General features: G+C 35.8%; 2 protein-coding genes across 3 annotated transcripts in view; one reads left to right on the top strand and one right to left on the bottom strand.

Annotated features, from left to right (window-relative positions):
- Positions 1–26,002, top strand: part of LOC136026903 (serine/threonine-protein kinase SIK3-like) — a 136,123-nt gene that overhangs the window by 31,461 nt on the left and 78,660 nt on the right. For both annotated transcript variants that reach the window (XM_065703724.1, XM_065703726.1), the window contains exon 6: positions 4,469–4,592. In XM_065703724.1, the coding sequence (XP_065559796.1) occupies positions 4,469–4,592 (124 nt within the window). The remainder of the gene's footprint in view (positions 1–4,468; positions 4,593–26,002) is intronic.
- Positions 14,847–24,193, bottom strand: LOC136026904 (uncharacterized). Its single transcript, XM_065703727.1, has 2 exons — positions 24,058–24,193; positions 14,847–15,874 (listed from the first exon to the last, which is right to left on the bottom strand). The coding sequence occupies exon 2, from the start codon at positions 15,863–15,865 to the stop codon at positions 14,903–14,905; it is 963 nt and encodes a 320-aa protein (XP_065559799.1). The 5' UTR covers positions 15,866–15,874; positions 24,058–24,193; the 3' UTR covers positions 14,847–14,902.

The raw sequence follows: 26,002 nt of genomic DNA, 5'->3' as shown, positions 1-26,002 counted from the left end.
ATTTTTATGCTAAACACTTTATTTTATTCTTAGAAAAAAACGCTAGAAAATAATTTCTTTTCTTAGAAAAAATAATCTTATAAAATATTATAATATATAATATATTCTAAAAATATTTTAATTCTTAAAAAAAATAATTCTTAAAAATACTCTATTCTTAGAAAAAAAATGCTAACCTAGGGCAATTATGAGGAAAGTCTAAAAAAGTAGACCGTCGGTGTCAAGGCCTTGTAAAGTTTTACAGCAAATACGGATGACGAGAATGCGGTCTTCCCTCACAGAGATTCAAAGGAGCACACACACCCGATATCATAGCCATAGTTGTTGACTATGGCTAGAAATTGTTTATGCTAAACACTTAAAGTACCACTGAGTTCAAGACTTAAAGTTTACTGAGTTAGTTGAGTTGAAGTTTCAATAAATTCAAGACTAAAATGACCTAGTATTTGAATGCATTGACTGCTGGTACTACATTATCAAATTATGCTGGTACTACATATCAAAAATATTTGACTGCTGGTACTACATTACAGTTAGATTTCTGAATCGGTATTGGGAAGGAATACAAAGAACTACTGTTAACTGTCTTTTAGGGTTTTCCACCACTTATTTACATGAAAAGGGTTTCTCACGTTTAACCTGTCTTAAAAGTAAAATTGGAAACTAATATTGGGACCTGATTCTTTAAATTGGTTAAGTGGAAATTTAAACAAACATGTACGTCCTAAAATATTAGTGAAACCCCCAGATTTTTAATGAAAAAGGCCTCCACATGCAGACTATGGTTAGCGGGCACTAAGTTTGAAAATAAGGAACGTGCGTGAACACTCAGCAGAAAATGAGCGAAAAGAATATATCATCATGGGGCTCTAGAAGTGTAACTTCTCTGATTGCTTTAGCAAAGGACAAACGCTGCCATAACTCTAGGCTATGCATGAACATGAATATTATCAACATCATTCAAGATTAAAACTTCAGATTATTAGTTAATTTACTTACTTAACCAAACATCTTTTTAGAAAGATCATTTAGGATATCCTGGTCTGTTATATTTATCCCTTTACCTGACTATTGATATATAAATAGAATCCGTTGTGAATTGGGTAATTACAGCGCAGTTCCCGAGGCATAGCAGCAGGAACAGAACTGTATCATCATCATCATCAATATGATCTTTTTTTATTTGTTTTTAAAATTTCCCTTTTAGTACTATTTTTTACATTTTCTCATTAGTCTATCTTTGTATATTAGCCTATAATGGTTGTATCACCCCATTGATTGTTGTATTGCTTGATTATCAGCTGCAGATAACTTAGGTGTTAAAAATGTTGTTTGTTTGTAAATAAGTAAAGTGTGTAAATTGTAAATAAGTAAATAAGTTGTTTGTAAACTGACTATTGATATATAAGTAGAATCTTTTGTGAATTGGGTTCAGTCACAACGTTCAGTCACAATTTCAGTCACAACGCTGTTCCCGAGGCATAGCAGCAGGAATAGAACCATATCATCATCGCAATAGGATCTTTTTTTATTTGTTTTAAAATGTCCCTTTTATTACTAATTTTTATATTATCTCATTGGCCTATACTTGTCCAATAGCCCGACTGATCATAATGGTTGTACCACCCCATTATTGTTGTATCGATCGTTGTTGTTGTATTGTTGTATCGTTTGTATTGTTGTTGTATTGTTTGTGTTGTATTATTGTGTTGTATTGTTTGTATGTATTGTTGTATATATATATATATGATCATAATGGTTGTATCACCCCATTGATTGTTGCATTGCGGATCATCAGCTGCAGATAACGTAGGTGTTACAAATGTTTTTTGAGATTATTGTTGAATGAATGAAAAATGTTGAAAAATGTTGTTGAATTTCCGAAAAAATTAAGCAAGGAAAACAGGTTTTAATTTCAACAAAGCAGTGAAGAAAAAATAAAAACAAAATAACACTTTATTTAAAAAACATTCCGAATATTTCGGCCCCAAGTCCGGGAACCTTTCTCAACGGGGAAAAAAACGAAAGACATTCGCTTTGATTTTATTCTTATATTGTAATATGATGTAATGTGAGTCGTTTTTATTTATTTAATTTTTTTTCTTTGGGTTTTTAGTTGTCGTGTTTTCTTTTATGTGTGTTATTAAAAAAAATTGTTTTGTTTTTTGTTCTTTTGTTTGTTTTCCGTCGAGAAAGGCTCCCGGACGTAAAGCCGAAATATTCGGAATATTTTTAAATTAAGCATTATTCTGTTTTTATTTTTCGTTCACTGCTTTGTTAAAAGTATAACCCGCTTTTTCTTGCTTAATTTCTCGTAAATGGAAAAGCAGTGTGGTCTAAGAAATTATCTAAGTAAACTGTCCGCTTGCCTCTCTCATGATTCAATTGTGACACCAACGGAAAGTATTTACACAGCAAAAAAAAAAAAAAAAAAACGTTAAGAAGCACATAACAATCAAAGGAGGAATTATATCAAATCCCAGTTTTCAGGGACTAATATACAGAAGATGGAGCCAGGGGGCAAAAATTTCTCCATTATTATATCCATGGTATTCAAAGAATTTTCTTAAGAAAATGAATTTCAATGACTTAAAAATAAATATAATAATGGATGGCTGCATAATATGGTATAAAAATCTGTTCCCCCTCCACACACACAAAAAAACAAAACAATTATTTGTTGTTAATAAATCTGTGTTTCAATGGTAAATGGAAAGGTAGTGTAGTCTAAGTAATTATTTCTTCTCATTCTGTGCAACATTTATATCTTTGCAGCATTCTATACAACAGGTATAAAACTAGCTCGAATAAACTGATCTGTGATAATTTCCAATGTTCGTTGGATTGTGTAAAACAAGCGCTTTACTAAAAACAAAAATAAACAATGAATGTATTTATCAATCAAGTCAAGTAATAAACACTTAAGTTGCTTTAGGATGCTTTTTGCAGTAGAAAAACCAAGGATTTTGCTTTGGATGTTTTTAAATACCTAGAATTTGCTTAATTTGGAAATTAGCCAAATTTTGAATTAATTTGGAATAATTTAATTTTGTTTAGAAACAATTTTAATTTAGAAACAATTTTATTAATTTAGAATAATTTTGAACTAGAATAAGTTAGCCAAATGAATTTGCTTAATTTTGAAATTAGAAATTTAGCCAAAACTGCTATTTTGTGGCAGAATATGGCATTTTCTAATGGCAAATCTGTTTGTGACCTAAAAATGGCATTAGAATCTTTAATGTCCGTTAAAATGGGTCTTATCGTGACGATCTACTATTTCTGGTTTGATATGGTCACTCCCGGCGAAAAAGAAAAGAAAAGAGGCAGGCTCAACAGGCATGCTAAAATGTGATTTCCCTTGCTTTTCAAGAGGGGCGAACCTCCATTCAAGGGTTTTTAATAATTCAGTAATGTAATTTTTTCGACTTGATGTCATATCAATGGATTTCTGACTGGTTTTCTGATATCTCAATATGATGTTTCATAGTTACGAATTACTATTCGATTGAACTTGAATAGAATATACTTTTCCTATCTTGGTAGGTATTGGGAAATATTTGTCACTTGACAGTTTCTTTTTTTTTAATTTCCTTTGATATGGACTGTGGTTTGCTCTTTACTAAATGCAGCCACTGCCTTAACGATGATTTGTAAGACTTGAAAAAAAACCATTTCTATCTACTTCTTTAAAATTACTGGAGTCTTTTTGAATTTCTGTTCAAATAAGCCATCTCCTAATATTGGAGGACCACCGGTTCATGACGGTCAGTCCTGGCAAAAAAAAGTACAAAAGAGTAAAACTCTATTTTACCTGTTTTTGAAGATGGTGGTGGACTGTTATCCTCCAGTCAAGGGTTTTCAGCAATGGAGATCTCAGTGTTATATTTTTTATTTCGATTTGATGCCATATGGAAGGGATTTCAAACTCGTTTTGGAATTTTCCAAAATATAGTTTAGTAATTATAAATTTCCGTTCACTTGAATTGGAATGAAATAAACTGTTTCCACCTTAGGTAGTTTCTTCAAAAACTTGTTTATTAACTTGCGTTTAGCATGGATCTTCCTTTGCTGACTAAATGCAGCCAATGCTTTAACCACGATTAGTAAGGCTTGAAGACAATTTATTTCTATATATTTTTGGGAAATTGCAGGAGGTTTTTTGAACTTTATAGGGAGTTTTCTTCTCTATTTCACGGTCCCCATGCTGGAAATGCTTGTCGAATTTCTGGTTTTGCCATTATCGAGCAACAGACCTCTGCTCACGAAACAAAAGAAGCTGTAAGACTATGAAAATATCAGTACTGCTCTGCAACGCTGGTATAGAATGAATTGAAAAACCATGGGGTTTTCTTTTTTTCTGGGAGAGGGGTGCTTTGAGGGCTTACACGCCCTTGAAGCTACATCTAACTTCTCACCTTATTACTATTGAGTAAATCAGTGTAATGATGGTTTTATCATTTTTTAGAGCCTTGGCGTCGTTCTTTATGTGTTGATTTGCGGAGCCCTCCCGTTCGACGGCATAACCTTGCATGACCTTAAGAAAAAAGTTACTGCTGGTAAATTTCGGATACCCTATTTTATGTCAACAGGTAAGAATGTTATTTTTAAGACATCTTTTCAAATTGCGATATGAACTTTCAAATGTATTTTGTACATCTATTATCTCTGATTCATTCAGGTGTTAAATTGACTAAATCCTATTACCTACATTATATAAAGATCGTTGCATCGAAGCACTTGAATGTCTCTTACTGTGTTTGAGGGTACTGTGTTTGAACCCTGCCTCCCGAAATACTTCTCCGACTTCTAAATTGGTCGTGAAGATGCAGGTAAGAAGACTAACAGAGGCAACGCTAACAAAACCCACCACAGCCCCAGAGCGAGGACTGTAAGTTATCGAAGTTGCCCACTGTTTACATATAAGGTTTTTATGGAAGGGGTGGTCGCATAAACTTCAGAGGAGGCTCACTCCATTTGAAGTCGAAAGTTCTAGTACTCCCTTTAAAAGTCAAAAGCGATTGGAGGGTGAATAGGCCCCCCCCTCCCCCACGCCCTTTTCCCCCAAATGCATGTGATATAAATTTTGAGATAGCCATTTTGTACAAAATAGTCCAAAAGTCCAATAACTGTTACTCAGGGGTCGACCAATCCCTCACAGCCCCGGGGCAAGGGCTATAGATTATACAAGTTGCCCATTGTTAGCACATTTGGTTTTTGTGGAAGGGGTGGTCTTATAAACTTTGGAGGGAATCATTTGATTGGAAATCGAAAGCTCTAGTTCCTTTTTTAAGAGTTAAAAGTGATCAAAGGACAACCAGCCGAACTCACCCCCCCCCACGTCCTCTTTTCTCAAATGCATCCCGTCAAAACTTCGAGATAGTTTCCTCTTTTTGTCAAAATAGTCCGAAAGGACGAATAACTATGTTTCAGGGGGTTGACCCCCCCCCCCTCGGTCCCCAAGGTAAAGGTTGTAAGTTATACAAGCTGCTTATTGTTAACATATAAGGTTGTTATGGAATATGCGGTCTTGTAAACTTTAGAGGAGGCTAATTTAATTGGAAATTGAAAGTTTTAGCGTCCTTGTTGAGGATCAAATGTGAGCAAGGGGTAGCCAGCCGTCCCCACGCCCATTTCTCCAGAGCATCAAATTAAAATTTTGAGATAGCCATTTGTTCAAAATATTTCAAAGGCCAAATAACTATACCGTCGGGGTTGACGCACCTCCCCCAGCCTCCTGGCAAGGGCTATAATCTATACAATTTACCTATTGTGAACATGTACGGATTTTTATTGGGAAAGAGGGCATGTTTGATCCTGGGTCTCCAAAAAGGCTTAGGCTATTAAGGGAAACTTTAAGGAAATGTTGAAAGGGATGCCAAACACAATCAAAACACTATATGTTTGCTGGTGGTGAAAAGGGAATATCAGCAATATCTAAAGAACAACTGGGGGTATTAAGTTGAAAATTTCGATGTATGTTGAGGAGATGTTGAAGAGAGGTTTAAGGCTAACTAGACCCCCCCCCCCACCTCCTTGCTCTTTAGGTACCCCTTCTGCTCAACACTGATCTAAGTTTGGGAATTGCCATTTTGTTCAAACTAGTCAAAAGGTCTAATAGCTATGCTGCCGTGAATTTCATGCCCCCATAGCCTCGGGGCAAGGATTGCCAATTTTGCAATTTGCCCAATGTTTACATGCAGGATTTATCATAAGGAAAGGTGGGGTATATTTATTTGCGGGTGTATCCAAAAAGGCTAAGGGCATTGAGGTAAAACCTTTGAGAATCTCGAGGGGTATGTTATACTAAATCAAAAGGCACTGTGTGCATCCAGTTTATTAAAAAGGAGGATCCGTAATATTTTAAACACGGCTGGGGATATTGTGTTGAAGCTTTCAGGACATGTTGGGGGGATGTTGAGAAGTAGTTGGAGGGCCACTAGCTCCTTCTGACGCCTTTTTAATTGCAATCCCTACAACAGTATTTGATCAGAATTTTGAAATACACATCAAAAGCTCAAATAACTATGCCTATGGAGATGATATAACCCCCCTCAGATTTGAAGAGGGATTCTGGGTACAGTAATACACATTGTGTGCGTGCTGATTGTCAGAAGAAAGTATCATTAATATCTAAGGAATGCTTGAGGGTATTAAGTTGAGAATTTCAGGGGATGATGAAGTGCTGTCGGAGGGTAACCAGCCCTCCTTCCTTTTTAAATGCTCTCTCTCGTAATCACTGATGAAAATTTTGAAAAAGCTATTTTGTTCAAAACTGTCAAAAGGTCTCATAACTATCCTCCAGGGATGCAGTGCCCCTCGTAGCCCCCCTTTTTACCTGCGAGATTTGTCATTAAGAAAAAGGAGAATTTTTTTTTATTATAAGCTTGTTCGAAAAGGCTTAGAGCATTAAGGTGAAACTAGCACGTTTAAGAAGATGTTAGAAAGTGGTCGGAGGACAACCAGTCCCTCTCCCATTTTCTTTCTAGCTGCCCTCCCTCCAAAGATATATGATCAAAATTTTGGAATATTCATCTTGTTCAAACTAGTCGATAAAGTCAAATGAATATACATCCGGGTATGATTTAACCCCTACAGCCCCTGGGGCAAGAGTTTTACGTTGTATATATTGACCATTGTTTGTATACAAGGTTGGTTATTGAGGGAAGGTGGCGTGTTTGATCATGGATGGTCAAAAAGGCTAAGAATATTAAGGTAAAACTTATAGACAATCTTGAGGGAGATATCAAGCAAAATCGAAGCACACTATATGCAGAAGGATTTTCAAAACTACACAACAGTAATATCTAAGGAATGGGTAAGGGTGTTAAGTTGAAATTTTAAAGGCATGCTGGGAGGCACGTTGAAAAAGAAACGAAAGGCAGCCACTCCTTCTCCTCTTGTCCTTTTAGAATAACTCCTTAACACTGATTAAAAGCCTTAAAAGGATGGCTTTTTTTGATAAAAAAAATCCTTTGATTCGAAATAGTCAAAACATCTAATGGAGATGTCATGCTCCAAGGAACGTAAATTATACAATTTGTCCATTTTTCACATGTAGAATTTATTATTAGGAAAGTGAGGAGTGTTTGATCCAGGATGTGTCCAAGAAGGCTAAGGGTATTGAGGTAAAATTTTGGTTGAGGGGTTGAGGGGTATGTTGAGCTAAATCAAATGAAACTATATGCATCCAAGTTATCAAAAAGTTACCAAGCTATCTACATTATCTTGGGAACAAGTAAGGGTATTAGCTCGAAACTGTCATGGCCACTACTACTACTACTACTACTATTGCGGCTGCAAATTAGACTGGCTGTCGCTACAATTGCGAATACTTCCAGCTGTGACAACTTGCAACTGGGACTGCGACTGCTTTCAATTGCTACTACATCTCTTTGTGACTACCTTTGTGGAATTTTGAGGAAGATGTTGAAGTTAGAAACTTTAATTTTGAAAAAAAAAACACAAACAAAACACCACTTTGATGTTTAGATACTTCGGTGAATTTTTGATAGTTGAAGAAAAGATTGATGTTAAACGGGGAATGAATAATGACGTAAATAATGACAAAGTTTTTCAACGGGGAATGTTGGAGAACTGAAAACTTTGGCAATAAAAAACTAACAGAAATTTATTAAAAAAAAACTCCAAAAAAGATGTTTTTCAAAGAAAAGTAAAGAGCCATATTAAAGGTAAGACTGAAAGAAATAAATTCCTGAAAAGATTCAAATTCAAAAAGACTAGAAATAACTCTTAAATAATAAATGAAACCCAAAACGAATAAAGATTAAATAAAAAATCATCGCAAACAAACATACAATAGGTACTAATATAAATGAATAAATAAATTTTTAAACGAGTAAAACTTAAATTGAATGCGCAAATGAAACTTAAAACGAAAAAATCGCTACAAACAAGAGTTTGGCTGCTGCCTCCTTCCTATTGAAGCATAAATGAAACCCAAATGAACAGAAATTAAACAAACAATCATAGCAAACAAACATACAATAGGCAGTGATATAAATGAGTAAATAAATCTTAAAACGAGTGAAACTTAAATTGAATATGCAAATCCTGCTTGAAACGAACAAACATCACTACAAACAAGAGTTTGGATTTTGCCTCCTTCTCTCACTGTAAAAGTTTAAAACCTACTGCGTTATAGGTGCTTTGCTAAATACGAATTACCTCAGAAAGTATTTTTTTTGTACTTATTACAACATTGAAAATAAACATAAAATTACAGTAAAATTAAATTTTAACTGATGAGCTTTCAGTAATTAATATCATTATATATCAAATATTTATTTTGATTTTATTAGTTCTTTCCAAGTAACATTCAAGACATATTCTTTTCAATATTACCCAAATGACGCAGTAGTCCAAAGACTAACAGTTAGGTTAACGGGCAGTAGTCAAATTTTTGTTTGAAGCTGTTTTTGTTTGTTTTAAGTTTAATGTTTTATTTTTTTTAAGTTTCAAGTTTTCTTTTGTTCGTTTGATTTAATTTCTGTTTGTTTTGGGTTTCATTTATTCTTTAACAGTAATTTCTGGTCGTTTCGAGTTTGAATTATTAAAGGAATTCGTTTCTGCTGCTCTTAAGTTTAACATGGCTCTTTTTTCTTTGAAAAACTTCTTTTTTCGGAAAGTTTTAAATCAATTTAGATAGATAGATAGATAATTTTATTCACCCACTCGATACAAAACCACAAATGGCACGAATGGAGTACAAAGAAGAAAAGAAAAAAAAAACAAAAAAAAAACAAACACTTAACTGCACAAACAAAAACAAACGTTACGATACACCGCCAATAAATAAAAACATTATTACAAAAACTCACTAAGGACGAATTGCAATTGCCAGACTACTAGGCCCAAGCGACCCCAAAAATTCAGAACGACGTTTCGTCACAGCAGCAATCGGATCTGTGATACCGAACCTTGCAGACATCTTGGAATTTTTAACCCACGGTGGGGTATTTAAAAGAAACTTTGCATATTTGTAAAAAAGTGATCGAAGGTTTCTTTTATCACTAACACTAAATATATGCCAAAACGGTGATAAAGCCAGAAAGTGTGGGATCACCAGTGCATTATATAGCCTAGCTCGAATTTCTCTGATTCTTAAATTGGTTTTGAAAATGAAGGTACGAAAAACCCCTTAAGTCCACCTCTTTTGAACGAAGATTATTTTAACTAAATCTTCTGAAGAGATTCTTTTGGAAATCCCCCTCCCCCCCTACCAAACTAAACCTGGACACGGCCCGAAATAATATTATCCTTACCCTTGAACAAGCAGGACCAGCAAGGGTAACTGATGTTACATTGTATTTGATTAGCTACTGATAAGCGCTATTGTTTACTGTCACTGAGGGTATTTTTAGTTATCGAAACCGTTTCACCTAGGATATGGCTTGGTGTGCATTTGCTGTTGACAACCAAAATCATATTCGGGGAATCTTACAATCCATCGGCTTGGTGAACTTTGTGACGCCAAAAAACCCTATGGAATTCTCCAATCCTAGCAGTTCCAGATTCTAGATTTCTTTTTGTTTCTGTTTTTCTCTTCTTGGTGCTTCTATAAATAGCTGAACTCTTCAATCTAGAAATGTTTTAAACAGATCAAATGTGAATTGAAGTAAAATAAAAAAAAAAGTTTTCACTAGAAATCATAGAGCGACCTTAGAACTTTGAAGGCAACGAATTACCGTAAATATGTTTGTAGATATGAATTTTCAGGCAATAGAGGCCATTAGAGCAATAAATTTACTTGTTCAAAATGAACGTCCATATACGTCTGACAATTATAGGGGATATGGAGGATTAGATCCATTTGAATTAAAGCAGAAAATACTGGATCCCCCATTTCCTCCCTGGCATTTAATTGATGTAGCATAAGACTACTACCCTTCCTACATTTTACAGATAGTTTATGGAAACTCAACTAATAAACAATTTCCTTTTAGCTATTATTTCAGCGTTTCCCCCCCCCACCTCTCCTTGGTTACGGTTCCCTAAGAATGAACGGGGGCTGTGACAGCTTGTGCTTTTCTGACAGCTTGTTAGAATATATCAAATTTGGCCAATTGGTAATCACAAGTTTTTTTTTTTACCTTTTGTTTTTAGAAAATTTTGATTTTAAAATCAAAATTAGGCATTGGGATACGGGATGGGAGTCGTAGCCCCCTGGTATTCAGGGTAATTTCTTTTCTTTAAAACTTTATTGGGCAAAAACTTGTTATTACATGTTTCTCTACTCTTTATTTTCATAAAAACATTTTTTTTTCTCTAGAGTTGTGTAGCTTCATATAATTTTTAAATATAGGGATAGGGTCAAGACCCTCTAAAAAGTGTATTTTAGGCCAACATTTTCTTAACGGTCTGAAGTTCTTTGGGATAATTTTGGCTGGATTCTTTTATTCTCCTCTCCTTTTTTTTGCACGTCTGCCCTTAAAAAAATTCCTCCAGACAGGAAGTACAGGGTAAATATCCCCTCCTCCTCAATATTGGTGTGGAGGATCCCTTCCCTTTCCACCTTTCAATTTCAAAGTTTACGAATAGAAAATGCACCTCCGCTATTTTTGACCTATTCTATTTCTAAACGATTGTCTGACACTCTCCCCTTCCCTGATGGCCAAACCTATGTCCGCCTAAATTTTCTGTATATAACTTTGTGGTAACACGAAGACTTGTTAGCAACTGTCAGAAAAAGATAGACTACGGTCCATGGGAAGCACGATTCACATCAAAGGTGTTACTTCTTTATGAGTTTCTAGTCTAAAATCTCAATTTTAAAAGATGTATCTGAAGGATTTTTATTTTGGATGTTTTTTTGGTTTATTTTTCGTATTATTAATTTTACTATGTCAATATATGGAGTATCGTGCAAATTACGTGCTGTTTATTTGCAGCAGACTATATTCTTTCAGTAGAGGTCTTGAATTAACAGAGTGAATTTTTTTGCTATACAATATTGCTGCTTTTCTAATGTTCTGCCATCTTCAATATGGATGTCTAAAGCTATGTCTAGCTGCGTGAATTAGAAGGTTTAAACTATGGAATCTGCAAGCTGTATCTACAGAGTAGATGCTACCTTCTTTGAAAGGACTTTTTAAATATTTTCTTTGTTGATCAAGCCGAGGGACAAGTCGAGTTTCCTATATAGGTGTATTTGATAAAAAGGTTCTAATAGTGTGCTTTGTTTTTTGTTATCTAGTTTTAGGTGTTATGGGCTTTTTGATTTTTTACTATGGGACGTGATCTTCTCTTACTAGGTTGTTAGCTACTATTGCAACCAGGATTGCTTGCTACCGCTGCAACCGGAATCGTTCTTTATTGTAAAAAATTAAATTCACTTCTATGGGCTAGAGTTTGCTCTTTATCATAAACTAGCTACTACTGCAACCCGGATCTTTTCTAGCAAATTCATCATTTACTTTGGGCAAATATTCGTTCTTCAATAGAAATTTTGATCTGACACTATTTTCAAGGAGTTATGGGCTTTGTGATCGTTTCTTACTAGGTTGCAAGCTACCGCTGCCACCCGGCAAACCCTAAAACATTATTGCATTTTTCGCCGTCTTTTACTAGATACTGTGAAATTACAAACAGGAAAAAGCCTATGGCTTTTACTTAATTGAATTAGTAAAAGGGGACCTGGCTATAACCTACGATTGTGACGTCGTCGATCAATCTTGTACATGAAAAATGCAGTTTTTAAAATTTATTATTTTTTTATAATTACTTTTTTAATTACAAAAGGTTTTTAACCACATCAATGGCCTTTTGAATGAGCCATTAAACCACTCTCTGCGCTGTTCCAGCGCCAGCTATCCAGCTATCTCAGGAGGAAGAAAAAAAAAAGATGCCATATGTGCAGAATATCATGCTTGCAGCCACTTTTCTTGATTTTCAAGCCAATATGTTTTCTTTGTTGTCCAAGCCAAGAGACGGTAAGTTTCCTATATAGGGGTTTAGGACAAGGTGGTTCTAATAGTGTACTTCTTTTTTTGATCGGACTGTTTTTAGGAGTTATGGATTATTGTAATTTTTATGGCACTTGGTATTAACCAAGTGACATATAGCAATCGCAAATTCTGTCGGTCTGTCGGTCCCGGTTTTGCTACTTTAGGCACTTCCAGGTAAGCTAGGACGATGAACTTTGGCAGGCGTATCAGGGACCGGACCAGATTAAATTAGAAATAGTCGTTTTCCCGATTTGACTATCTGGGGGCGAGTGGGGGGCCGGTTAATTTGAAACAAAATAGAAAAAAATAAGTATTTTTAACTTACGAATGGTTGATCAGATCTTAATGAAATTTGATGTTTGGAAGGATATCGTGTCTCAGAGCTCTTATGTTAAATCTCGACCGGATCTGGCGACATTGGGGGGGGGATTTGGGAGGGGAAACCTAAAATCTTGGAAAACACTTAGAGTGGAGGGATCGGGATGAAACCTGGTGGGAAAAATAAGCACAGGTCCTATATACATAATTGACATAACCGGAACAGATCCGCTCTCTTTGGGGTAGTTGGGGGGAGGGAGGGTCAATTCTGAAAAATTAGAAAAAATGAGGGTTTTTTTTAAACTTACGAACGGATGATCGGATCTCAGTGAAATTTGATATTTAGAAGGATATCGTGTCTCAAAGCTCTTATTTCAAATCCCGACCGGATCTGTTGACATTGGGGGGGAGTTTGGGGGGGGAAATCTAAAATCATAGAAAACGCTTAGAGTGGAGGGATCGGGATGAAATTTGGTGGGAAAAATAAGCAGAAGTCTTGGATATGTGATTGACATAATTGGAACAGATCCGTTCTTTTTTTTTGGGGGGGGGGAGGATTAATTCTGAAAAAATACGAAAAAATGACGTATTTTTAACTTACGAAAGAGTGATCGGGTCTTCATGAAACTTCATATTTAGAAGGACCTCGTAACTCAGATCTCTTATTTTAAATCTCAACCGGATCCAGCGTCATTGCGGGGGTAGGTGGGGGAGGGGACCGGAAATCTTAGAAAATACTTAAAGCGGAGAGATCAGGATGAAACTAGATGGGAAGAATAAAAACAAGTCGAAAATACGTGACTGAAATAACCGGACCGGATCCGCTCTCTTTGGTGGAGTTGGGGAGGGGGGTAGTTCAGAAAAATGAGGTATTTGTAACTTACGAACGGGTGATCAGATCTTAATGAAAGTTCATATTTAGAAGGGTATTGTGCTTTAAAGCTCTTATTTTAAATTCCGACCAGATCCTGTGACATTGGGGGGTGTTGGAGGGGGAAACTGGAATTCTTGGAAAACTTGAAAATTGGGGCATTTTTATCTTGCGAATAGGTGAACGGATCTGAATGAAACTTGATACATAGAAGGATCTTATGTCTCAGGTGCTCCATTTTCGACTCGGCTTGAATCCGGGGACATAGGGGGTTCGAAGAGGGAAACAGAAATCTTGGAAAACGCTTAGAGTGAAGAGATCGGGATGAAACTTGATGGGAAGAATAAGCACAAGTTCTAGATACGTGATTGACATAAATTGGAACGGATCCGTTCTCTTTGGAGGAGCTGGGGGGTGTTAATTTGGAAAAATTAGAAAAATTGAAGTATTTTTAACTTAAGAACGGGTAATCGGATCGGATCTTAATGAAATTTGATATTTAGAAGGAATTCATGTCTCAGAGCTCTTTTTTCAAATCCCGACCAGATCTGTTGACATTGGGGAGAGTTGGAGGGGAAATCGGAAATCTTGGAAAACGCTTAGAGTGGAGGAATCGGGATGAAGCTTGGTGGATAGAATAAGCAAATGTCGTAGATACGTGATTGACGTAGCCGTACTGGATTCGCTCTCTTTGGGGGAGTTGGGGGGAGGGGTTCAGTGCTTTGGCAAGTTCGGTGCTTCTGGGCGTGCTAGGACGATGAAAATTGGTAGGCGTGTCAGGGAGCTGCACAAATTGACTTGATAAAGTCGTTTTTTCAGATTCGACCATCTGGGGGGCTATAAAGAGAGGAAAAATTAGAAAAAATGAGGTATTTATAACTTACGAGTGGGTGATCAGATCTTAATGAATTTTAATATTTAGAAAGACATCGTGACTCAGAGCTCTTATTTTAAATTCCGGCAGGCATTAAGCCTCTGATTTTCTTTTTAAATCAATCTATTGATTCTTAGAATTTTGTTAGAGCTCATACCATTTGAGCTCTTGGCTCTTGTTATTTAGGGACGTGATCATCTCTTACTAAGTTGCTAGCTACCGCTGCCACCCGGACGTGTTGCCAAAATGTTTGTTTTTTAAAGTGTCCAATGCACTGTCCGAAAACTATTTCGTATTATAGCACTGAACAAGTAAAAAATAAAAAAATATTTTTATTAAATAATTGTTTGTGAAATATAGAGATTTTAAAACCTACAGAAGAGGATAAAATGGGTACTCCTCTATACCACACATATTCACTCCTCGTTCAATTAGCATGTATCCTTCCTCACCCCACCATTTTCCCCAAGAATTTCTAACAATCCAGTAATCAATACCATCAGACGTTTTACCATATCCCACAATCACCATTGCATGATTCACATTTTTTGTACATTTGGGGTCGCGATAAACACCACTTGAATAAAAATCGTAAGAGGATAAACTTGCATCTATAGCTACACTTATCGGTCCAACGTTGGCAACAATGTCTGCCATTGCAACTGCGTCACTTTCTATAGCCTTGTAAGACCGAACGTAGCCACCTATATTGCAAATAGATCTTTTACATGATTCTGGCAACCCTGATTCTCCAGATACATAGGCATATGTCGATTCACGACATTGTCCAAGGTTTCGAATGTAATCCCAAGCACCAGTGTAAAAACCACCGAAGCAGTTATTGTTTACATCGTTGCAATCTACTAAGTTTTGTTCACTAAGTCTTGCAAGTCGTCGAAAACGTTTACAATTATAATATTCGACTGTTGAAGTTGCTGAAAATGCCCAACAACTGCCACATATTCCTTGGTCTTTTACTGGCGGCATACAGCTAGAATTTCGATAATCCACATAACTTGGTAATGATGTCTTCGGCCGGAACCCTTTAGATTTTTTTGGCTTCACGCCTTTTGGTATCCTTGTACCTTTGAGGAAGTCCCTTTCTGGTTTGCTTAGAAGGGCGAGCTTGTTGACTGTTAGTCTCAAGGCTTTATCTTGTTGACTGAATTGTAAGTATCCAAGAATATCTTTTATACTTGTCTCGTATTCACTTTTTCTGAATACTTCCTCCTCTTGGGTTTTGAAGGTCCAATTCAGCGATGCTTTATAATCTCCCCAACTCGTAAAGCATACTGTTGTATGAATTGATATGTAGAGTAAAAACAAGGTGATCATTCTCCGCACCTAGAATAAAAAGCAGGCTATTCAATTCTTGGAAATAATCAATCAACATGATCTATGTCTAAAGTTATATGTAAGCCTATGTGACTTAATGTTTCCCCCAGTCAGGACAGCAATAAATGGGTAATTTATGGTATCCAAGGGTATTGGATAATGGGTATCCAAGTGGTGGAAGTTTATCAATTATGTAATCGTTATATCTAAATATAACATCATTGCAAAGGTCACTCTCTCTGGTGTGTGTACATTTTGAGATGATATTCTTAAGGCAGGACGCACTCTCAAGAAATCCTCCTGTACCTCCCATGTTAAACATTTGGAGTTTGCCTGACGTTCCTGAATTAGTGATTTTGGTGGTTTCTATGTCGATAGAAATAAAAACAAATCTGGTGAATATTTTGATCTATTCAAATCTTAAAGCCGAAATTTTTTTTACAATTCCAAAATAATTATAAAACCTGTTTCGGGTTTGTATTCTAGATTGCTATACTTGACACTGTTGTTGTGGGGTATCAAAAAATAGAGCAAAAAAATAGATTCTATACTATATACTTCCTGGCTGCAGTCCCTTCAAGTACTTTACATATTTGTGTTCCGAAGCCAAAAATTGCCCTCAAAAGACTAAATTCAGCTGTAATCGGAACGTGTGAGAATGCATAAATTACACCAAGGGACTAAACACTCGGATTGTTCAGGAGCGATTCAGTCAAGTATTAGTTAGTTGTAACCGGTTTAAACAGAGTCTAGAGAATAAGTAGTGTGCATACATCAAACTGCTGGTTAATAAATACATATAAAAAATTATATTGTATAAATAATTAAAAGAAGAATTGCTAAGGATAGCCTGCGCCTAATCGTAATTTTGAGTGAGAAACCCCTTAAGTTCAACTTTCTTGTGTTTGTTTAGTTGAAGCGACGAAGAAAACTGATACCTTTGCGTTTGACCGAGTTTGCCGCCTAAGAAAAAGAATTTACTAGGGAGTAAAATTCTAGGAATTTGGCTAGGTATTAATCCCTGTACCAGTTGTTTATGAGTAAGGCTATATCCTAAGTGCTTTAATTTGCTAAAACAGCAAAAACGGATAAATTACATGGAAAGTGTGGGAATTATATTTAGAACTATACCAAGATAAGGTAACATTGTGAAAATCAACCTCTCTACCCCCTCTACGCACATACCTTTCGTGATGCTTTCCGAAATCCCTGTATCATTTGCCTCGGTAATTTAGCGATTTTACTTCGGTGAAATTGACAGAATTTCCCGTTTTTTAGAATAGGCTATTACGACTACTGATGCAAGGACATTTGTAGTCGTGAGTCATTGTTAATCAGTGAAAGAATGAACTATTGCAAGTTATATGAATTTTATTTTTGGGGGCTTGACAGGTTGTATAAATTTAACTAAGCATTCGCTCGAAAATACAAGTGCTACCTCCAAGGGTGTATCCAGGATTTTGTTGGAGGGAGGGTATGTTACAAATTAAAAAAAAAAAAACTTCAACATTTGTTTATATGAATCTTTGCTACGTTTTTATGAGTCGGAAAAAAGTTTCAGGGGGGACTCAGTCCCGCTAGGGAATCAAGCTAGGGAAGGGAGGGTAGGAAACACAATTCACAGGGGGCTACCCTGTGATTTGTGTTTCCCGCCTTGCCTTCCCTAGCTGACTGTATCTTTGGATACGCCACAGTGTGCAGGGATCCTAAATCTGATTTTGCATTTTTGAGAAAATTTTTGCTCTCTAAATAACGCTTTGAATCCTCCCCCTCCTGCAAAAATATTCCCAATATACATGTGTGTCAATCTTGCCAAAGACTATTTTCTGTAAAACTTGTTTCAAATCTTCTTTCAAAACATTACTCGAGCAGACAAGTGAAAGGGAGAAGCAAATTCAAAAAGAGATGCATTCTTAATAAGCAAACAAAGGGAACAACAATCAAAAAGTTTGTGGTGACGAACTGTAAGTAAGGAGCGACACGATTCAATAGTAACCGACATTTTAAAAACAAAGTTTTGATAACGGTAGATACGTCAAACGAGTCGATTTTTATACTGATTTGAAATATCTGAAGTTCATTAAATTTAACGTTAACCATAAAAAGTTAAAAAGTCTGTCGGATTTTGTAAAAAGAGGAAACAATCCCAAAACGTCAAGCGATCTTAATGAAAATTATACCATCAGATTCAGCGTATCAGGGACCCTACTGTAGAGGTTTCAAGCTTTTATATACAAATAATGGGAAATTTTGCATTTTTTTTTTGCCAGAAGAAAGATCACGTTTATTTAGTAAAAGGTTTTGTTTGTTTAGTTTTTTTTTCCAGGAGTTATTATATCGAACTAGTGATCCTTGAAGATTGGGAAAGGGCTCATTTCGTCGGAAAATGAAAGTTCTAGCGTCTTTTTTAAGTAACCAAAAAGATTGGAGGGCAGCTATCCACGCCCCCATTTTCCCCAAAGTCGTCCAATCAAAATTTCGAAACAATCATTTTGTTCAGCATAGTTGAAAGGTCCAATAACTATGCCTTTGGGGATAATAAGATCTCCACAGGACCTGGAGAATGGGCTGTTAATTAAGAAATTAACCTATTGTTTATGCATAGTAATTGTTATTGAGAGTATACAGACATCTTTCTTTGGGAGGTGGGGATTTTTCTGCTTGGTGGGATTAACTACGGTGGCAATTTTCCGTTAGGAGGGGCTTATCCTGGGATGATCTTTCCAGAGAAAATTCAACATTGGGAGAATTTGTCAGAATTCCTTTACAAAATTCTTTTTATTTGGCTTACTTTGTCTTTTCCGACTAAGTTTAACATGTGGAGTTGTTCCGGGGGAAATTTTTGTCGGATTCGGGGATGTCTAGAGGCGTTTTCCATGGGGAGGGGGAATTATCCATGGGAGAAATTCTCCTTGGGGGAATTTTCTGCGGGAGCAACAGTCCACTGGTGGCGGGGGATTTCCGGAACCAATTTTCTACGGATGGGGATATCTGACATCATTTGAAAAACGATCAGAAATTCAAGTATTTTTGAAAGGGAAGTATGCTAGAAGAATTTATCAGGCGGAATCATCCGCAAGAAATTTCCCTAGTGGATTTTCAGCGAGAATGAAATTGTCCGGTGGGATTTTCTGGGGTGAGGGGGATTTTTTACGGAACTTCACTTTTTAAAAGGAGAGGGAATTTTCCATGAAGGGAAGCTGGATTCCTCGTATTAGGCTACGTTCAATATAAGTTAATTTAAGGGGCTACGTCAAACCAATTGCAGAAGCTTTTTTCTGGTATCATTGGAACCGAAAAAAATTCTCTACAACATATAAAAAATTCGACCAAAATCGGACGAGGCGAAATTGACAGTTGTTGTCTTTTCTTCTAAAATGACGACGTTTTAGAAAGCAACTTAATTGGGACGTATAGAAGGTTGGTAATAGGTAAATGTGGTATTTAGATCACGAATATGCACTTTGTTTGTTTCGAACGCTCATGTTCGCACCCCCCCCCCCCCTTCCCGCCTATAAATCAAGTGTCGATATTAGTCTGTGAATAAAGTTACGCGAAGTTGAATCCATACAGGAAAAAATTTGGCCGCTAATGAATAGAAGAAGTCGTGTCCCAGTCGATTTACCTGACCCCCACCTCTCACACCCTCCACCCTAAACTTGACCACCCCAAATTCTGAGAATACAATAAGCTGTCTCTCACAATTGTTTTTAAGTTGAACAAAAAGTCACTGGTAATTTGAAATTACAAAAGGATTAGAGATTCATCACATTCATTTAATTAATCATATGTCTTCTTCATCTTCAATTTGGACCTGAGCAATAGAGCTACTAGTTCCTTTGCAGGATTTGCAAGCAATTTTGCATTCGTTGCCATTTCGATGACAGCTTCAAAGGTCACTATCACTGGATCCCTCACAACCACACTTCACAACTGTGAGAATTTTCTCTGGTGCCGTTGCAAGATCTGCGAGGTCCGGGTACAGCGCACCGTTCTGAGCTTTCGTCCCCAATTCTCACCATCAAGGGCAGTGCTCTGAAGCCCAACTCAATCTCGTAGAACATAGGTTTGGAAAGAGTAAAATTTTGCTGCTGTTAAAGAAAGAGGTAGATTCTGCGAATGGGCGAAAGTTGTGGACGTTGCTTCATTTTGCTGAAAGACTAGTTAACTGTCAAGAATGTCAGTTGATTTCCCACCTTGCAATCCGTTGCCAGGTCCGTGTAGAAGGGAATTTGTGTCGCAGCCAAGAATTGCGTTAGCAAAAGGAAGCAGCTTGCTGGTTTCAGTCTCAATATTCTTAATAATGGCTTTGATGTCCCAAGTTACACCTAAAGCTCTTGGCTTAGGCTCACTGTGCAGGCAGACCTTGTATAAAGTAACAACACCAACAAGTCGGTATCTTAACCGATAGCTACTGTGTCTTCAGTTTTCGAACACTCAACCGCTCTAAACACAATAAGCAATTCAATATCAGCTTTAGTTTGGATGGTTCTCTGACCTTTGCCTCGTAAATAATCAGGAAGTTCATTGCCGAAAGGGGCTTTATTCTCTTTGCACGAGAGAGATTTCTCTTTTTTGGTGGCCAGTCTCATTTCTGGGCTAAACAGATAGATAAACTTATCCATCAGCAAATGATATGACTTCATTTTTATAGAATCCTAAATAGGGCTTCTGCCATATTTGCCTCTCACTCACTTGGACTATCTATCTTGGCTTATGCTACAATTAACCATGGCTTGATGCCCGCACCTACTTGATTTTAATTCACTTCCTGTCCGGTGAGACTAAGCTTATCCCTAATAGTATCATTTTCTGAAAGTCGATTGATAGCTTTTGCCAGCTCTGGTTTATTTGGCTTTCGGAACTTGCCAGAATTATCAAAAAGTGGCGCAGGATACGATTTAGATAAATGTGATGAAGCTCTATTCCTTTTGCAATGTTAAAATACCTGTGATTTAAGGAGTTGCTTATTGGATTAAAAAAAATTGGGATGGTCATGTCTAGGGTGAAGGGTATGGGAGGTGGGGTTTGGTTAAATTGACATGGACACGACTTCTTCTCTGCATCAGCAGTCCGGTTTTTCTGTATGGATTCACCTTCGGGTAATGTTGTTCTCAGACTTATATTGACGCGCGATTTAGGGGTGGGAGGGAAGGGAGAACTAAAATCGAGCGTTAAAAACAAAAACAAAGTTCATATTCGTGATCTGCCTACCAGATTTGCCTATTACCGACTTTTTATACGTGCAAATTAATTTGATTTTTGAAAAGTTGACATTTTAGAAGAAAAGACGAAAATCGGTCAATTTTGTCTCGTCTGATTTTGACCGATTTTTTATGTGTTGTTGAGAATTTTTTCCGCTTCGAATGGTACCAAAATTGCAATTTGTTTGAGGTTAAACCTTAAATTGACTGTACTATCAGCATTACTTGAAAAACGATGAGAAATTAAAAATGTAAAAATTTTTTTCAACCCGAAAACAAGGAGCAACATTGAAACTTATAACGACAATAGATTATTTTGTATATGAGGGGGGTTGCTCTTCATCAACACCTCGCTCTTTACGCTATTGTTTGATTTTTTTTTTGTCCCAATTATATGAGAACGACTCCTGAAACACATTCAGGAATAAATTAGAATAATTTTCTAATTAATTAGATTTTAATTAGAATAAGAAGCTTTTTTTTTTACAGCATGAAGCATTTTTTTTTTTTTTAGCATGAAGAGCGAGGTATTGAGAAAGGGGCAATCCATCCTCCCCTCAGATGCGGTATAATTTCTGTTTGTTTTATGTCTAATTGTTTCTCCTTACTTTCAGTAGAAAAACTTTTTTTTTATTTAACTGCAAATTAAAATCCCCGATGAATAAAACTTAACTCCTTTGCATGTGCCTTGAAAAAAGAGACTTAACCCCGATACAGCTAATTCTTCTTTGCTAAAATTAAACAGAATAACTTAAGTTCCATTATGCCAGTGAGGACAAAGACAATAACGACTGAAGACTATATCATTAAAAACAATAATATTTTATCATAAATTGTCACCCAGAAAAGAAATAGGTTATATATTACTCTTGGACAGGGAAAAATCCATCCTGGAAAAGGAGAGAGCGAGGGATACTTTCACTCGGGGTATGAGTCATTGTGCGGACAAGACAACAAAACCCTGTTGAATAGTGAAATCTACTAAGAACTCAATTTAAGGCAAGAGCGTTCCTTTTCGATAGCTCCAGGAAATAAGTATTTGTTTGGGAACAATTTTTTGTAATTACTATCATTTGAATCGTCCTAGCCGAGTGGTTAGTGCACTGGACTTTGAAATCCTGAGAACAGGGGTTCGAGGCTTGGTGTCGGTAGTTATTTGGTTCGAAACGGGGCTCGACGGTGTGACTCTATAAGCTCAGCGAAAGTTGACCCAGCTCTAAATGGGTACCTGGAGAAATCTGGGGAAAAACATGAGAGACGTCGGGTAATTTGCCCCCAACCACGCATTACAATCCCGGCCGAAGGCTATGAATCAGGAGACCAGTACTTGCGCAACCGCCGACCATTGGTCGGCATGCGAAAAAGTTTTTTTCTATATATTTAAACAGTGCAATATCAAACAGTTCGTGGCAACGAACTGTAGTAAGGAGCGACCAGGCTAAAAAAAATGGAATTTATACCAATAGTTACATCAAAAGTATCGTATTTTAATGCTGATTTTTTATGATTCAAACAATGCAGTATGCTTTAGAACTCAATCTATAGATGGGGATCAACCTGAAGACTGAAAAGAAACATTAATTATCCTAAATATGAGGCGTTGCTCCCCCTCAACCCCTGTCTCTTTATATTAAAGTTTAGCTTGCGCTCTAAAGAAAACAGTACGCGTTTTCAAACGATAGCTGTATATCACAATGGTTTGGAAATGAATCCGTGGATTTAAGTTGCTTGATTTAAGATATAGAAGCCTCAGGTCAGCCAAATCAGGTCATAATCTATAACTTTTTATCACGATTGTCTGGAAATGAATCCTTGGAATTAGGTTTGCTTGATTTTAGATATAGAAGCCTCAGGGCAGCCCAATCAGGCTACAATTGATAACTGTTTATCACCATGGTTTGGAAATGAATCCTTAGAATTAGGTTTGCTCGATTTTAGATAAAGTAGCCTTAGGTCAACCCAACAAGACCACAATCAAATTTCTGGAAAATTTTCAGTAACTTTGAAATTTTTTTCTGAATTTTGAAACACAGTTGGTACACAAAACTCCAGCAGTAGCCATTATTTTATCTTTTTTACTTTTGGTGGGCTTTTAGCAAGGGGTCAGGGCAGTGGCGTTGATTGGCAAGGAGCAGGTGAGGTATGTTTCCCGTTGATTTTTGTACCCCTTAGGTTTTGAAAAAAAAATTTCTTTTGGGGCGTTTTCATTGGAAGTTTTTTTGGTTATCTTTATTGAAAAAATGAGAAAATTGCCCCCCTCTAAATATACTTAAAAAAACATATTTCGCCCCCTCTAAAACGCCACTAGGTCGATTGGGTAGTAGTCCCCCCACGTTTGGTATGACCTTGGAAACTAGCATGTATGTAAAGCATTTAACAGCTTGGCTTTGTCATAACACTCCCCTTTCACAAGGCAGGAAGTATTATCTGAAATATACATGAAAAATGAAGATGTGTTTTTTTTTTCATATACCAACTCTAAAATGGAGGTTTTCTACAGCCCTAATTCCTAGATACGAGTTCAGAAACAATGTTAGAGTTATGTTCCCCCTTCCCAAAACAGAAAACAATGTCTGAAATATATATGAAGAAAGAAGATGTGTTCTTTCATTAACTCCAAAAATAGAGGTTTTCTACAGTCCTAGCTCCTAGATACGAGTTCAGGGACAATATTAGAGTTAGGTTCCCCGCTTCCCAAAACAGAAAACAGTATCTGAAATATATATGAAGGAAGAAGATGTGTTCTCTCGTTAACTCAAAGTAGTGGTTTTCTACAGTCCTAGCTCATAAATACGAGTTCAGGGACAAAGGTAAAATTAAGCCATCCACCCCTTCCCAAGGCAGAAAAAATACACGTAAAGAAATATGGAGAACTATTAACATTGGCTCATTGTGAACATTGGCTACAACGTAGAGTTTTCTGCAGTTCTGGGTCCTGTGCTCTAGAGAAAGTGCCAAGACGGGATGAATACAGTAAATATGACTTACCAACTATGGTTATCTTGATACTATGATCACTTGAGTTACTATACACAGTGATTATTGATTATTTAAGTAACCGTACTGTCTGTCTAACTGATTCTGCTTCAAGTTCTACTGTTCAATCATTTCAACTGGTTTTTAGCCAATCTAATATGAGAACCTGTTTTTGAATTATCGTTTAAATACTTTTTAAAATGTGTTATATGGTTATATACACGTTTTTCTCAGAGTCGAGAATTGCCTTCGGATGCGTGGGCGGTTCAAGAGGAAGGAAAAACCACAATTCTTTCCAATTGTTCATTGCCAATTAAATGTTTTTCTCATTGATTATGACATGACACACATATATGTGTATATATATATATATATATATATATATATATATATACACATATATATATATATATATATATATATATATATATATATATATATATATATATATATATATATATATATATATATATATATATATATATATATATATATATATATATATATATATATATATATATATATATATATATATATATATATATATATATATATTATATATATATATATATATATATATATATTATATATATATATTATATATATATATATATTATATATATATATATATTATATATATATATATATATATATATATATATATATATTATATATATATATATATATATATATATATATATATATATATATATATATATATATATATATATATATATATATATATATATATATATATATATATATATATATATATATATATATATATATATATATATATATATATATATATATCCTCCCTCTATACTGATTGTGTTACAAAAAAGAAAAAGATAACTGCAAAATCTGAAATACTCACCTATCTAGGCATAAAAACTAATTTGTGAGTTATTTTCATTCCCCCCCTCGAAAAACCTTGTAAGCCACCCTTAATTCTTGGTATAGGTAAAGAGTGAATATTTAATGATGCATAACTTTCATCAAGCCTGGAGATTCTCACAAAAAGTAAATTGTTAGATTTTCCCATGTGGTCTCACTAAATTGGAATGAACCTAAAAAAATGAGTAATTTCGAACGAAAATGTGCTAGTAAAATTACAACATCAGATAACCCTCTAATCATGGGCGCCCATAAAAGGGGTAGGGGTTGCCAGCCCCCCTCGGATTAATAACGCTACCATAAATTTTCATATTTTGTTTTGATATTTCACTTATATAGCATTGAAAGTGCCAATTAGACCAGGTAAGCCCCTCAAAAATTAGCCTTATGGGCGCCCATGCCTTTAATCGACATTTCAACACCCTCTCCCAAATGATGAAAAAGCGTGATCTTATCCTGTTACTTCGGTCTCGTTGCCACCCCACGTAAGACCTGACCAAAATTCAAAGATAACCGCTTAAATCTGAACTGAGATACCAATTTTAATCAGAGTCCAAAAAGCATATCTCCGGGGTAGCATGATCTATCCATCCTAAGCGGCAATGTTATGAGCGTTGCAAATAGTCCATTTCAAATCAGAGCCTTTATATATTAAATAAAAAAAACAAGTTTTTTAAAATGAAAGTAAGGAGCAACATTAAAACTTAAAACAAACAGAAATTACTCCGTGTATCAAAGGGGCTTTCCCTCCTCAACGCCCCGCTCTTTACGCTAAAGTTTGACTCTTTCTCTTAACTCTATTTTTAAAACAGTAAGAAACTTTAGCGTAAAAAGTGGGGCGTTGAGGAGGAAAAGGCCCCTTTCATATACGGAGTAATTTCTGTTTGTTTTAAGTTTTAATGTTGCTCCTTACTTTCATTTAAAAAAAAACTTGTTTTTTTTTATTTAATTTCTGGACGTTTTTGAATTAATGTATGTTTCGATCTTGGCTCTCCGCACATAAATAATTAAAACGAAATTAGTATATTTATTAATAGCAATTAATCGGAATATTTTGAGA

The sequence above is a fragment of the Artemia franciscana genome, chromosome 5 (genome assembly GCF_032884065.1).
Source record: "Artemia franciscana chromosome 5, ASM3288406v1, whole genome shotgun sequence".
Taxonomy (NCBI): Eukaryota; Metazoa; Arthropoda; class Branchiopoda; order Anostraca; family Artemiidae; genus Artemia; species Artemia franciscana.
Note: the sequence above shows the minus strand (reverse complement) of the source record. Positions and strands in the feature narration are given on the sequence as shown.